General features: G+C 34.0%; 1 protein-coding gene across 1 annotated transcript in view; it reads left to right on the top strand.

The window, feature by feature from the left end:
• The window catches only part of CFAP54 (cilia and flagella associated protein 54), a 138,820-nt gene that overhangs the window by 12,068 nt on the left and 114,738 nt on the right, over positions 1–12,014 (top strand). The window contains 10 exon segments of the mRNA XM_032221166.1: positions 302–500; positions 1,593–1,676; positions 3,074–3,186; positions 3,301–3,472; positions 4,109–4,194; positions 5,276–5,410; positions 6,396–6,540; positions 8,081–8,145; positions 9,430–9,558; positions 10,378–10,522. Of these exon segments, the coding sequence (XP_032077057.1) occupies positions 302–500; positions 1,593–1,676; positions 3,074–3,186; positions 3,301–3,472; positions 4,109–4,194; positions 5,276–5,410; positions 6,396–6,540; positions 8,081–8,145; positions 9,430–9,558; positions 10,378–10,522 (1,273 nt within the window).

The following is a 12,014-nucleotide window of genomic DNA, read 5'->3' as shown; positions in this document are numbered from 1 at the left end:
CCCATTGGTATAAAGGCTTTAATGAGCTTTAATAATTAAATGGCATAGTGTGTTATACATATGCACACTATTTGCAGCATGTTTTATCTTTCCCTCCCAACAATTCTTTTTTTTTTTAAAAAAGAATCAGGTTTGTAACATTTTGCTTCTTATAATGGATTAAAAATGGCAGCCATGTTTCGCTTGACACCGAATTCTACAATATAACATTCAGCAGTCATGGTAACTGTATTACTATATGTATTACTATAGTTCAATTTATTTGAAATACAACATGATCCTTGATATTATTTTATTTTAGATGCCTTGGCCTCGTACCATCACAGAACGGTTGCTAATGGAAATATTTGATTGCAATTCATCAATTTTTCTTGCCATTATGGAAGCTCTGTTTGATAAAAACAGACGGATCCTTATTCCTGGACCCTCTGTTCCCGATGAAATAGAAGTGCGTGACATTATTTCAGAACTCTGTTTTGCAGGCACGGATATTCTTGATGGTAATCGTTTATATATAATATATGATAGAATGCTAAGAAAAAAAAAGAAGTTTAGAACTATATACAGTATAAAATTAACAGAGGTTAACTTTCCCCAAACAGGCCAGTTTCCAGATGTCTGGATTTCGATTACTAGGGTTCTAAAAAATAACTATGATGTTTAATGAATAGGGAAATCAGACTGATATCAATAAAAGAGAATGAAGATATCTGTCTGTCTGCCTGCCTGCCTGCCTGCCTACCCGCCTACCCACCTACCCACCCACCTACCTACCTACCTACCTACCTACCTATCTCAAGGTTGATCTGAAGGGTCTTTGATGCTCTCTGAACCTGATAGTTTGCTTGCAGATGTTTCATTATCAGATTAGGTAACATTTTCTGTGTTAGAAGAGACAGAGGTTTGATCAATATTCCATGGTTGACAACTTGAATTGTGAAAGAGTAGGAAATTATTTTCCAGGTATCTAAGATTTAAATAAGTGTTGCCTGCTTAGAATTGTGGGTAAGCTGAAATATAATTTCTACCTCTGTGGGAGAAGAGAAAGCAAATCAGACCTGAAAAATACCCTTTGGCTTTCAACTGGCACATTATAGAAAAATGAAAAGGTGTTTATTAGGAAATGATCTCATTGTCTAAGTTGAGTCTTGTCCTCAAGCCTTAGAATCCCCAAGTTGATCTTGCAGTTGCTATGCCAGTTCTGGGACTTCTTTCTCTCTGCATGTTTTTTAAAATGTTTCTTATACATTGGCTGATACTTGTGCATCTTAAGCCTAAAACATACAGGGAGAATTTACTGGTAGCTAGGAAACAGTAAATCTGGGAGGGACTTCTGTAATGTGCTTGTGAGCTTAACTCCTGATCCAGCAAGCATTTTTTTTGTCTACTAACATGTATGTGGCCTTCTGTTTTGTGGATATTCCCATTAACAATCTCTAAGAAGTACTAGACTGTGCTGGTCAGGTGTAAAGTGGCCATGTGGGGGCAATGGTTGAGGAAGGACATTTCTGTAGACTTTTGTCAAGTCAAGGAATTGAACAGGTATTAAATAATATATAGTATTTAAAGAGATTTATGGTTTTTTCTTTAAGGTGGTGGCATCAATGTTTCAATTAACACTTCTGACATTCCTTCAATAATAACTACCTCATCACTTATGCAGCAGATATTAGCAGGTATTTTTTTTAATTTTTACAGTGCTTTATTAATTAAAATGATGAAACATTTATGGAAGATAGTCCTTTATAAGGTCATAATAATTATAATTTTAGTGCAGATAAAAATGTTTTGACACCGATTAAATTATCTTCTATGCCCCCTTTTAAAAAGAAAAATAAATAACCAGTAATTTGGCAGTTTAGGTGACCATATATTTATATTTATTTTTATACATGTTTATAGCTTTTAAAATAACAAAAAGAACAAAAGGAACAAAACACAAAAATACATACATTATTAAAAATACATGACAAGGGTTTTAAAAAGATGAAAAAGATACAACAGGAAAAAATGAAAATACCATAATAAAAAGTATAATATGTTGCTATAATAAATAGAATAACAGGTGAGGAAGGAGGCCATTCTTTCATTTTTAAGTCTTTTACTGGCTAGCCACGCCAGTGGAGTACTTCAATTCATTTGATAGAGCGTTGTCCTGCTTAAAAATCACGGTCTTCTTGAAAGATGCAGACTTTTTCCTGTACCACTGCTTGAAGAAACTGTCTTCTAAAAACTGGCAGTAAGTTTGGGAATGGAAGTTTTGGAGTCCATCTTCAACCTGAAAATGTCCAACTAGCTTATCTATATATATAAAAGCGAAATACCACTCAAACATAATCATAAAATCTCCAGAACCGTAAAGTCTACAAACTTGAAATTTGGCACGTATGTTCATCTTGGCTTCTAGGTGCTTCCTAAGAAAGGATTTTTTTGAAATGACTATCAGATCATTAGCATTTCTTATACAGTATTTATATAGAGAGATTAAAACACTCTGATTCTAAGGAATTAGACATTCTACTCCCCCTCCCCATCTGCAAAGAATTCTGTTTCAACTGCCACTTGTCTCCTGCAACTCATGCATAACTTGCACCAGCCATCCCAAGCTCTTCCCTAGCCTTCTGTGACTAGTATGTGACTTGCACCAGTCCTCATCAGTCCTCTCCTAACTACCCCAGCTTCCCATGGCAATTTCCCAAACTTTTTCAGTAGGCCTGCACCTCTTACCTGAAATTCCTGCATCTTTTCCACTTAACAACCCACATGTCTGGGATTATGATGGCAACCAGAACTACCTGGGATTTCGGTTTCTCAGTGATGTAGCTATATAATGTGTTTTGCAACATTACTTATTGAGTGAAATTATGACCATAATTGTCATCATAACCTGAGGATTACTTGTAGCCTACTGTATATCAACGAAGTAGAATTATGATTATGACATGATATGCAGTTGAAGATGTACGGTTGAGCAAAATTAGTAATATGGACATAACAGTTTAAAACACTGTGGGTTTTTATTACAGTTTACAAAAAGTGGAATTTTCTTAAACTGTTTATATTACTTTTACAGGAAAAAATGGTATTTCCGCAGATGCTGCATTTAGGTTTATTAAGATAGTCTTCAGTTATGAGGAATGGGATTCGTTTGATCATGCAATTGTACTGTTTTATTTATTTCTTCAGGTAATGAATTTTATTAATTTTATTAAGTTCTATAATACTATCATAGATCATGTAGTTTCATTATTTAAAAATAATAATAAGCCCTATATTAATTCTTATTTCTCTATATATTAGAATCAAAGCAATCCAATGTGGAAGAAAGCAGAAGCAGAAGTCAAACTACTACTTCTAATGCAGAATTTATTGACCATAAGAAAAGCAAGACATGGTTTGTGCATTCAAGGAGATACTATCCGAGAAACAGCTGTTTTTCGTAATCCAGGAAAAAAATATATAGGGTTTTCAGGTGGGTTACAAATTACCACTAGAGTGATTTGCTGAATTTCATTAATTTAGTTAAAATATGGTCTTTCTGATAAATAAAATAATCCTTTATTTGGGATTTCTAAATTAGTGAACATTAAATTAATATGTTGCAGTAGTGACCTTGTTCCAGTACTAGTATATTGGTATTACATTTGGTTTTAAATTGTGTTAATAGTCTAGAAATGCTGCAGTAATGTCTACTTTAAACCTTGAACGCATGAATTGATGGCACAACAGGATCAGGCTATTACTTTAGTTTTGATCAAGCTATTATATTACATTCTATTAAAAAGAAACAAATCACAGACTTATATTTTCACACAGAAGATGAAATAAAAAAGATTGGAGGAAAAAGAATATTTTTGTTGCTGATGTGTTATAGTTTGCTGTTATTAAAAAAAAAGTGAATTCTTATTTAAGTTGGCATTTTGTTACATATAGATTTATTCCCATTTTGTTAATTTTATTCAAAAAGAAATATATAAAATTGAAACTCTATTTCATTTTCATAATGTTCATTTTCAACCTAACCCTAACAAACGGAGAATTTGAATTTTACAAATATGTAAATATAATATTGATTTTTTTTTCTGTTTAAAATAAATTGCAACTTCAGAAGGACCAGTACAACCACCAAAAATTACTGATGATCTTTTTCTGCTGGCAAGGACTCTCTATTCTTCTGTCTGTAAATCTGAAAAGGTATAGTAAAAATCATTGGTATAAAGTATATGAAATGGAAGTGTTAAATTGTATATGGGGTGTAAATGTGGTTTATCTCTATGCTTCTGTTGATGCCTGATTTCAGTTATCCCCTAGCATTTTTGTATTCAATTTGATCTAAAACATTAACAATTTCTTTGTTGAAACTTTGGTTGAGTTTTTCATGTGCAGTGACATTAAGATTTTGATCCGCCTCAGAGGCATGTTGTTGTGGGGAAGATAGGAGAAGGAAGGAATATTAGGTATGTTCACCACCTCCTTTGCAATGATGATATTACCTCACCTGGTAGTGAAAGCTCTGCAAGAAAATAAGCAGGTTCCAGGAACAGCCCCCCCCCCCCAATTAAAAAAAAATCCCAGGAGTTCCACTTTATGCTATATATATTCTTTTCTATTGGATTTGTGTTCCTCCTTGATACAAAAGAATATAGTCCAAGATGAGTAATATTCCTACCATTTTAACTTCTTTGGGTCACTTTGTTAAAAAAGATTGGACTAAGATATTTTTCTAATATGTGGTTTATTTAATTGTGGTTAACTTCACATCATAATTTATAAATGAAAACGGTTACACTAAGCAAAATCTGAATGAAGTGCAATTTGAATTAGCATAAATTGAGCCAGACAAGAATACCTGAAAGTGTTCTGATCTTTTCAATATTTTTTCAGCATGCACTGAGCTTACCACTGAGTAACTTTGAAAGAAATAGTGTGATCTAATCAGCTTCAAACAGCAGTGTATGTCAAGTGCATCTGAAATTAAAAACTAAAATAAATATGTTTAAAGTTGAAAAACAGTATATGATATTACAAAATCATAATATGAATCAATAAAATGCAAAGTACTTTTATCGAAATATAGTTTTGATTTCTGACATTTTTGCACATTTTAAAAATTTAACATTGTTAATAATTACTTTGTGAGGGATGCAAATATGCTGGTCTTTCAATTACTGAAGGAATAATGAGAATCAGGCATTTGGAGAAAAGTAACTTATCGAATAGAAAAGTACTTGACAACTATTTGTTAAGGAGCATTTGAAAAATATTTATCTTTCAGGTTCACCTCCCAGCCAGAGAAATGATAATTGATGCAACCATGTTTTTGTGGCAAAAGTGTAAAGTGGGAATTCAAAAGATCCAGATGAGTGGAAGAAACTTGTTAAAGTTCATTCATAAATACCAAACACCCAAGGTAATCTTTTATCATAAAGTTTTAAACTCGCAGATCAATATGAAGTTACATACATATAATCAGCTAACTTATTGATTTTGAAGTGGGTATTTGCTATTTAAACTCTGCCTAGTATAACTAAGATAATTTCTGTAAGTAAAATTAAGTTCAATTTGCTTATGATATAGGACAAGGAAGCCATATGTAATTAAGCTAAAAGCTGAGCATGTAGAAGACTACAGACATAGAAATGCTCTGGAGCAATTCTGGACAGTTCAGCTTGATTTAACAAAGGAGTTCCTTAGGAAGTAATAGTTGTGTGGGCTAAAAACTTTGGATATGCAATAGGATTCGATAAATGTCAGAAACTATGGGATAGAAATATTAAATGGACTGTTGACTAAATTGAAATTTAATGGGTAAGCTTCCTAGCCTTTCCCTAGCTTTTGCCTTGGGTAAGTGGGAACGGGCATCTGTAATTGCACTGATTGCCTGGCCAAAAACTATGAGTAAGCAAAATTATCTTGGTATGTACATTGTGTGTATGCAGGAATTTCTTGACATAAGACCACCATTGAGCACGAGCACAACATTTCCAGTGCTAAGCAAGACAGTAGTTAAGTGAGTTTTACGACTTTTCTTGCCACAATTGTAAAAAGGGAATCACTGCAATTAAGTTAGCTACATAATTATTAAGTGAATTGACTTCCCAATTGTGACTTTTCAGAAGGTCACAAGAGTTGATCATATGACCCTGGAACATTGTAACCATCATAAATACATGCCAGCTGCCAAGCAGCCATATTTTGATCATGTTACTATAGGATGCTGCCACAGTTGTAAGTGCGAAAAACTGTCATAAGTAATTTTTTTCAGTTCCTTTGTAATTTTGAACAGTCACTCAGTGAATTGTTGTAAGGTGAAGACTAACTGTATTTATTTCCTATTTGTAAATTCTATAATAAATTTCTAACAATCTTGGCTTTAATTTTATTTATTTGCCTAGTGGCTCCACATTCTTTATGTAATTAATGAAGTAATTCACACCATTAATCTTGGAACCACTAATCCTGTATTAATAGCTGAGATATCATTAAGGCTGACATCAGTGATGGAAAATATTGCAGACTTCACATCTGAAGACATACCAGGTACATGGTTTTTACAATTTAGTTGACAACACATAATAATGCTATGTAGTGTTATAAAATATTAAACTCACCCTATTTTATTTAACATCTATATGAAGAAGCTAGGAGATGCCATCTGCCAGTATAGGATGAAGTGTCATCAGTATGCCAATAATATCTTGCAATCTGTTTGTGTCAGTCTTATGTGTTAGACCAGACAGAAAATATAATTAGATGCGCTAATTCTACTTTATTGTAAAAGTACATAAATTGAATCTTGCATGTTTGAAAGTACCTCTCCCCCACCATCTCTTTTATAGCCCAAGAAACTACAGAGGACCTCTTCTAAGCAGTTTGCCCTGCCCACATTCCTGCTGCAGGCTTAGCTGCCTTTTGTCTGTCTGTTCCCTTAGCTGCATCGCCTTGTCCTCTTCCAAAGTCATTCCCATCTACCATTACGTCACTCTCCCCATCAGACTCTGCCTCCCCTTCTAAGTTCACAGGGAAAACTGTGGGTTATGAGAAACGTCTGTTGCTTCCCTTTTCTGCCGTTATTTTCCCCAAATCACACAAGGTGTTCTGCAACCCAGCTGCATCTCTAGAGGCAACTGCCAGCCCCCTGATTAGGAAGTTATTTGTTCTCCTTTATGTCCTGTATGCCTGATGAGGAACGGTCACTTCCCCTTGGTGTGTTGTTTTCTCAGATGCTTTCTATCCCATAGAAGGATATGTGTGCACTATGTGTGAGCAGTTTGGTACTCTCAAAGAGTTTTAGCAGTGTCAAACTCTTGCAACGCTGGTAATTGTCAAGGATGGGGCTTGTTAGAATATTAGTCATGAAAGTATTACACAATTTGTGACACACCCATGTCTGCTTCCCATGACCTTTTTGCTCTAGATAGCCTTTCCAGTAGACCAAGTATGTCCCCCCCATTCCCCAATAGACTAAGCTAGCTGGATCCAATAATCAATTTGGGCCATTTAAACCAAGTGAGACAAAGAACATCACTTACAATTGTAGCAGGATGGAGCTGAAAGTGCTTCCTGGAACAGGTTCTCAGAAAAAAAAGTGCTACCTGGCAAAGGTTGTCAGAAATAAAATTTCTGGGAAGTGATTCTTTTCAAGGCAACTGTCTAAAGTAAACACATTTTAAAATTTAAATATGTAGCCATTAGGCTACCATATGTAATATCTCTATGGTGGCACAGTGGTTAGAGTGCAGTACTGCAGGTTACTTCTGCTGCCTGCTGGCTGCCTGCAATTTGGCAGTTCAAATCTCACCAGACTCAAGGTTGACTCAGCCTTCCATCCTTTCAAGGTCAGTAAAATGAAGAGCCAGATTGTTGGGGGCAATGTGCTGACTCTGTAAACCGCTTAGAGAGGGCTGTAAAGCACTGTGAAACGGTATATAACTCAAAGTGCTATTGCTATCTCAATTACTGAGTTACTCAATTACAAACAGAGCCAGTTACAGGTATTTTATGAGAGACTACGGGCCTATTGTAGCCTACATTTCATTTACGGTTAAAAATCTTTATTTTACTTTATTCTTTACTGCAGTTTTAGCAGAAGACGATTCTATGTTTTCAGAATACTGCACCAGTAACATTCCTTCATTAATACAGGTATTTTTCCCTTAACAACTACCATAGATTAATATTTGTAGATTGCCTATAATTTTGAAAAACCACTGATACAGTACCAAGTGAAAACTGTAATTAAAAAAAGTTTATTCCAAAAAAGAGAAGATAACTAAATACTGGAAAGGCTAGCTGTGTTTCAGTCCAGAAATAAGAATTCAGCATGTGAAATGTTAGTTTCAAAGAAAAGAGTTACACTCTTTTTTTTCTAACTCATGTAAAATCCAAAATAGAGACAAATTCCCACATTATAGACCAACTGATTTTTCCTTTAAGAATTTCACATGCTGAATCAGTAATAGCCCTCTATTTCAGTGATTGGTGAAGAAAGAAGATTTTATTTTAGTCTTTTCATTCTGTGGCATGGCTATTAAGAAGAATAGCTTTTGGAACAGCTAAAATTTAAATTGAATTATCTTCTATTAAACAAAAGCAAAAGAACCTTTATCTGATCTAGCCAATCTAGTTCACTCTTAAATGGTGCCAGGTACATCCCCTCTTGCAGTATTAATCATTACCTTCCTCAGGGTCAACAGAGTGAAATGATTCCTTGATAATTGGGCATATACATTCCCTTAGGTCTTGGCTGGGCTCAGAGTCTTAATTTGGCTAGACATATTTTTGAGAGGAAAACTCCACTCTCTGGTGTCAGTGAGGTCTCTGACTTGTTCTCTCCAGAGAGTTCACAAATAAAGAGGGGTGGAGCCTTTTTGTTAACCAATCTGGCATTCATCAGTCTGCCCCTCACCCAGCTATCCTCATATGTCAATCTATCAATGCAAAGTGTGAGGAGAAACTCCGGGGGAGGGGGCACTTAAATAATAGCTCTCAAGGCCAGCCAGAGCCCTCACACTCTATACCTCCTCATTCCTACAACGTGCTCTCCTTAGTAACTGGTCTCTGCCACTGAGCGGTTAGGGAGGACCCCATGCATACTTTGTCTCTCACTCTTTTTAAAATGTTATGTGTCCTTGTCCAGAAAGAAAGTCTTTTAAACATATCAATTTACCTTGAGGTTGTTAACTAGTCTCCACTGGAATTTTTAACCAACTCAGCTGTATTTAATATAGTGGTGCTGCTCAGAATGTATTTCTTTTGCTTAAGACTTAGAGTTTCACAATTTCCCCAAATTAACAACTGGAAATAATAGATGTCTTTTTATTTCTCTTGGTTTTCTCTGTAGTCCTTAAAATAAAATCTTAGAAGCAAAAATTAATTGCCTTTCTCTCATTTTTGTCTACATTAATCAAATGTATGGATATATTTCAGAAACCTCCCCAAGAACAATTATTTTTGGCTTATGAGTATATTGACCGAGCAATTAAAGCAATTAATCAAGCTCATGTACTAACAGTTTTACCTGATGGGACATCAGTGCTTGATAATTATTGTAAAAAGGTAAGATGTTTGAAGTAACAGATCTCTGCAGATTAGCTAAAAACCTAACTGTCTCTGAGCAATTGTCCACTGATTACTTATAGTTTTGGCAGCATAGTCAGAAGGATACTTTTTTTTCCACCTTTGTCAGAAAGTACAGACGAGAAAACCATGATGAATTGATGAAACACAAATGTATATTTGGAGGAAAAGAATAAGCACTTGAAGAAACTAATTAAACATGGTTAGCTCTGTTTGCTTTGGGATTATATAGTAGCCGATAGGATAGGATAGGAAATGTACTGCAAGTGGAATAAGCAATGAATCCAATGAAATAGCAACATATCCTACCAGTTAATTTCCCCTAGCCAGTAAAGAAACTGAAAACCAGTTGGATATTTCAGCAAGACAACAATCTAAAACATAGTTAATCATGGTTCTACTAAAAAAAGTACTGAAAAGAAACACACAGCATTATTACAAAAATTAAGAATAAAGCTGAAATTGAAATGTCAGAGTTTTTTAAAAAAAATCTAACCCTTCTAGTTATTCTTGGAACAGTATATTAAAAGAAACACAGTATTTAATTATGATGACTAACTTATTTCTGAGTTAGAAAATATTTTTTTTTCTGTTTTTTGTGGGCATCACCCCCAAAAAACCCTTTATGATTTGTTTTTATTCATACTTGTGATTTGTGTTATACTAATTATTACTCTTGATTTTTAATTGTTTTAATAGAACTAGTAAAATATTCCAAAAGAAAGCTGAAATAGCCATTTTGAAAAAAATGCTTCCTAAAATATATAAAGATGAATTGGCAAATTTTCTTTCAATCAGATTACAGAAGATGAGGTTGTGAATAAAACATTATCATCTGAGAATGAAAGATCATCAATAGGAAACAATTTTATTATGGATCTACACATTGAACTTATTCAGGCTCAGCACCGATTAGCAGTTAAACTACTTATTGCAACTCAAGGTAGGTAAAAGTGATATAAACACTTTTTGGGAATTTCATATTTCACATTTCATACTGGAGGACCATTCCAATTTTATTATGTTTCACAAAGATGAAAATATAACTTTTGAAATGTTTAGTATTTATTTATTATGTCTTTATTACTTATTTATTATGGATCCAGATTATTTTTAATCATGGTACTATTCTCAGTGAATAGTATTTATGTATTTCCAGGATAAAGTTGTAAAAAATGATATTTTTCCATCCAGGTAAATATTTCCTTTGCTTATGCCACATATTAGAGACTTTCTAACGTGGCCACTGTTGCTCAATGTTTACAAGTCTGAAATAAATTATATTGTCTTTTTTCTTTTGTAAAGACGCTTCTATGCTTTTTATATACAAATCTAGCTGAATAATGGAGACCTGTCACATTTTTTTCTGATTGTATGTAATCAAAATGCCCATCTTGTTCAACTGCAGCCTTTGTGTCTAAAAAAATAGGTGGTCAGTGAACAGAGTTGGGTAGAGAATAGCATCAGAGTTGAGGAAGTGGCTGGATATTTCTAGGTTGGAAAGAAGTTGATATGAAGAACAAGATGAGTCTTCGATGGAAGGAATGTCTGCCTAGCAAAGGGGAGGAAAAAAATGGGCAGTAAGGTACACTGGAAGATGCAAGTATGTACTCCAGTGAAACAGCAGACTTTTCTTTATTTGTGTCCAAAAGCCTGCCATTAGGAGGGGTCCTATAGTTATTTGGGGTATATGAAACAACCAATCTGTCAGGGTAGTAGTGTAACTATTTTAAGAAAACTAGGACAGAGAAGCAGATAAAGCAGTTAGGACAGATAAATAGATAAAGCTGGACCAGAGACCACCAAGCATGGGTTCAGATTATTAATGATTCTCCTTTCTTGAATAAGAATAAAATACAGTTGTAAATATAAACCAGAGTAAATATTGAAAAAGAAATATAAAATAATTTGAAAAATGAAAGAAAAAAGAGTCTTAATGGACACCCAAACCATGTCACCTACCATTTAAGGTACCATTATATATTTATGTCATGTAAGTGTTAATACAGCAAGCTATATTTTACTGTGCTTTGCAGTATATGAGTTAGTTCTAGAACAAACATCTAATCCTGTTTAAAAAAAGGGACAAAGTTTCACTATTTTCAGTTCATCCAGGTCATTGATGTTTTGTGATAATTACAGTACATCGATAGTAAAAAAAGTCTATTTTGCAGTTCTTCTGAAATAATTATATACAACCTAAGCATTTATTTGACATTTGAGCAGACTTGGTTCCTTCATTACTTCAGGGTTATAGTTTGAGAAGCACAGATGTTTGGCACCTATCCTCAAATAATCAAATCTCTGGTTTAAAAAAACAACACATAGATTATTATCTATTGATATTAGATATTATTTAAAAAAACATTTTGAATAATCTGCTAGATCAGTTTTGAGGGCATATAAAAGAAACTGCATTTGAAAGCTGTGGCTTC

This window comes from Thamnophis elegans, chromosome 7, assembly GCF_009769535.1.
Source record: "Thamnophis elegans isolate rThaEle1 chromosome 7, rThaEle1.pri, whole genome shotgun sequence".
In the NCBI taxonomy this organism is placed as follows: domain Eukaryota; kingdom Metazoa; phylum Chordata; class Lepidosauria; order Squamata; family Colubridae; genus Thamnophis; species Thamnophis elegans.
The sequence above is the reverse complement of the archived record's forward strand: the minus strand, read 5'-3'. Positions and strand labels throughout refer to the sequence as shown.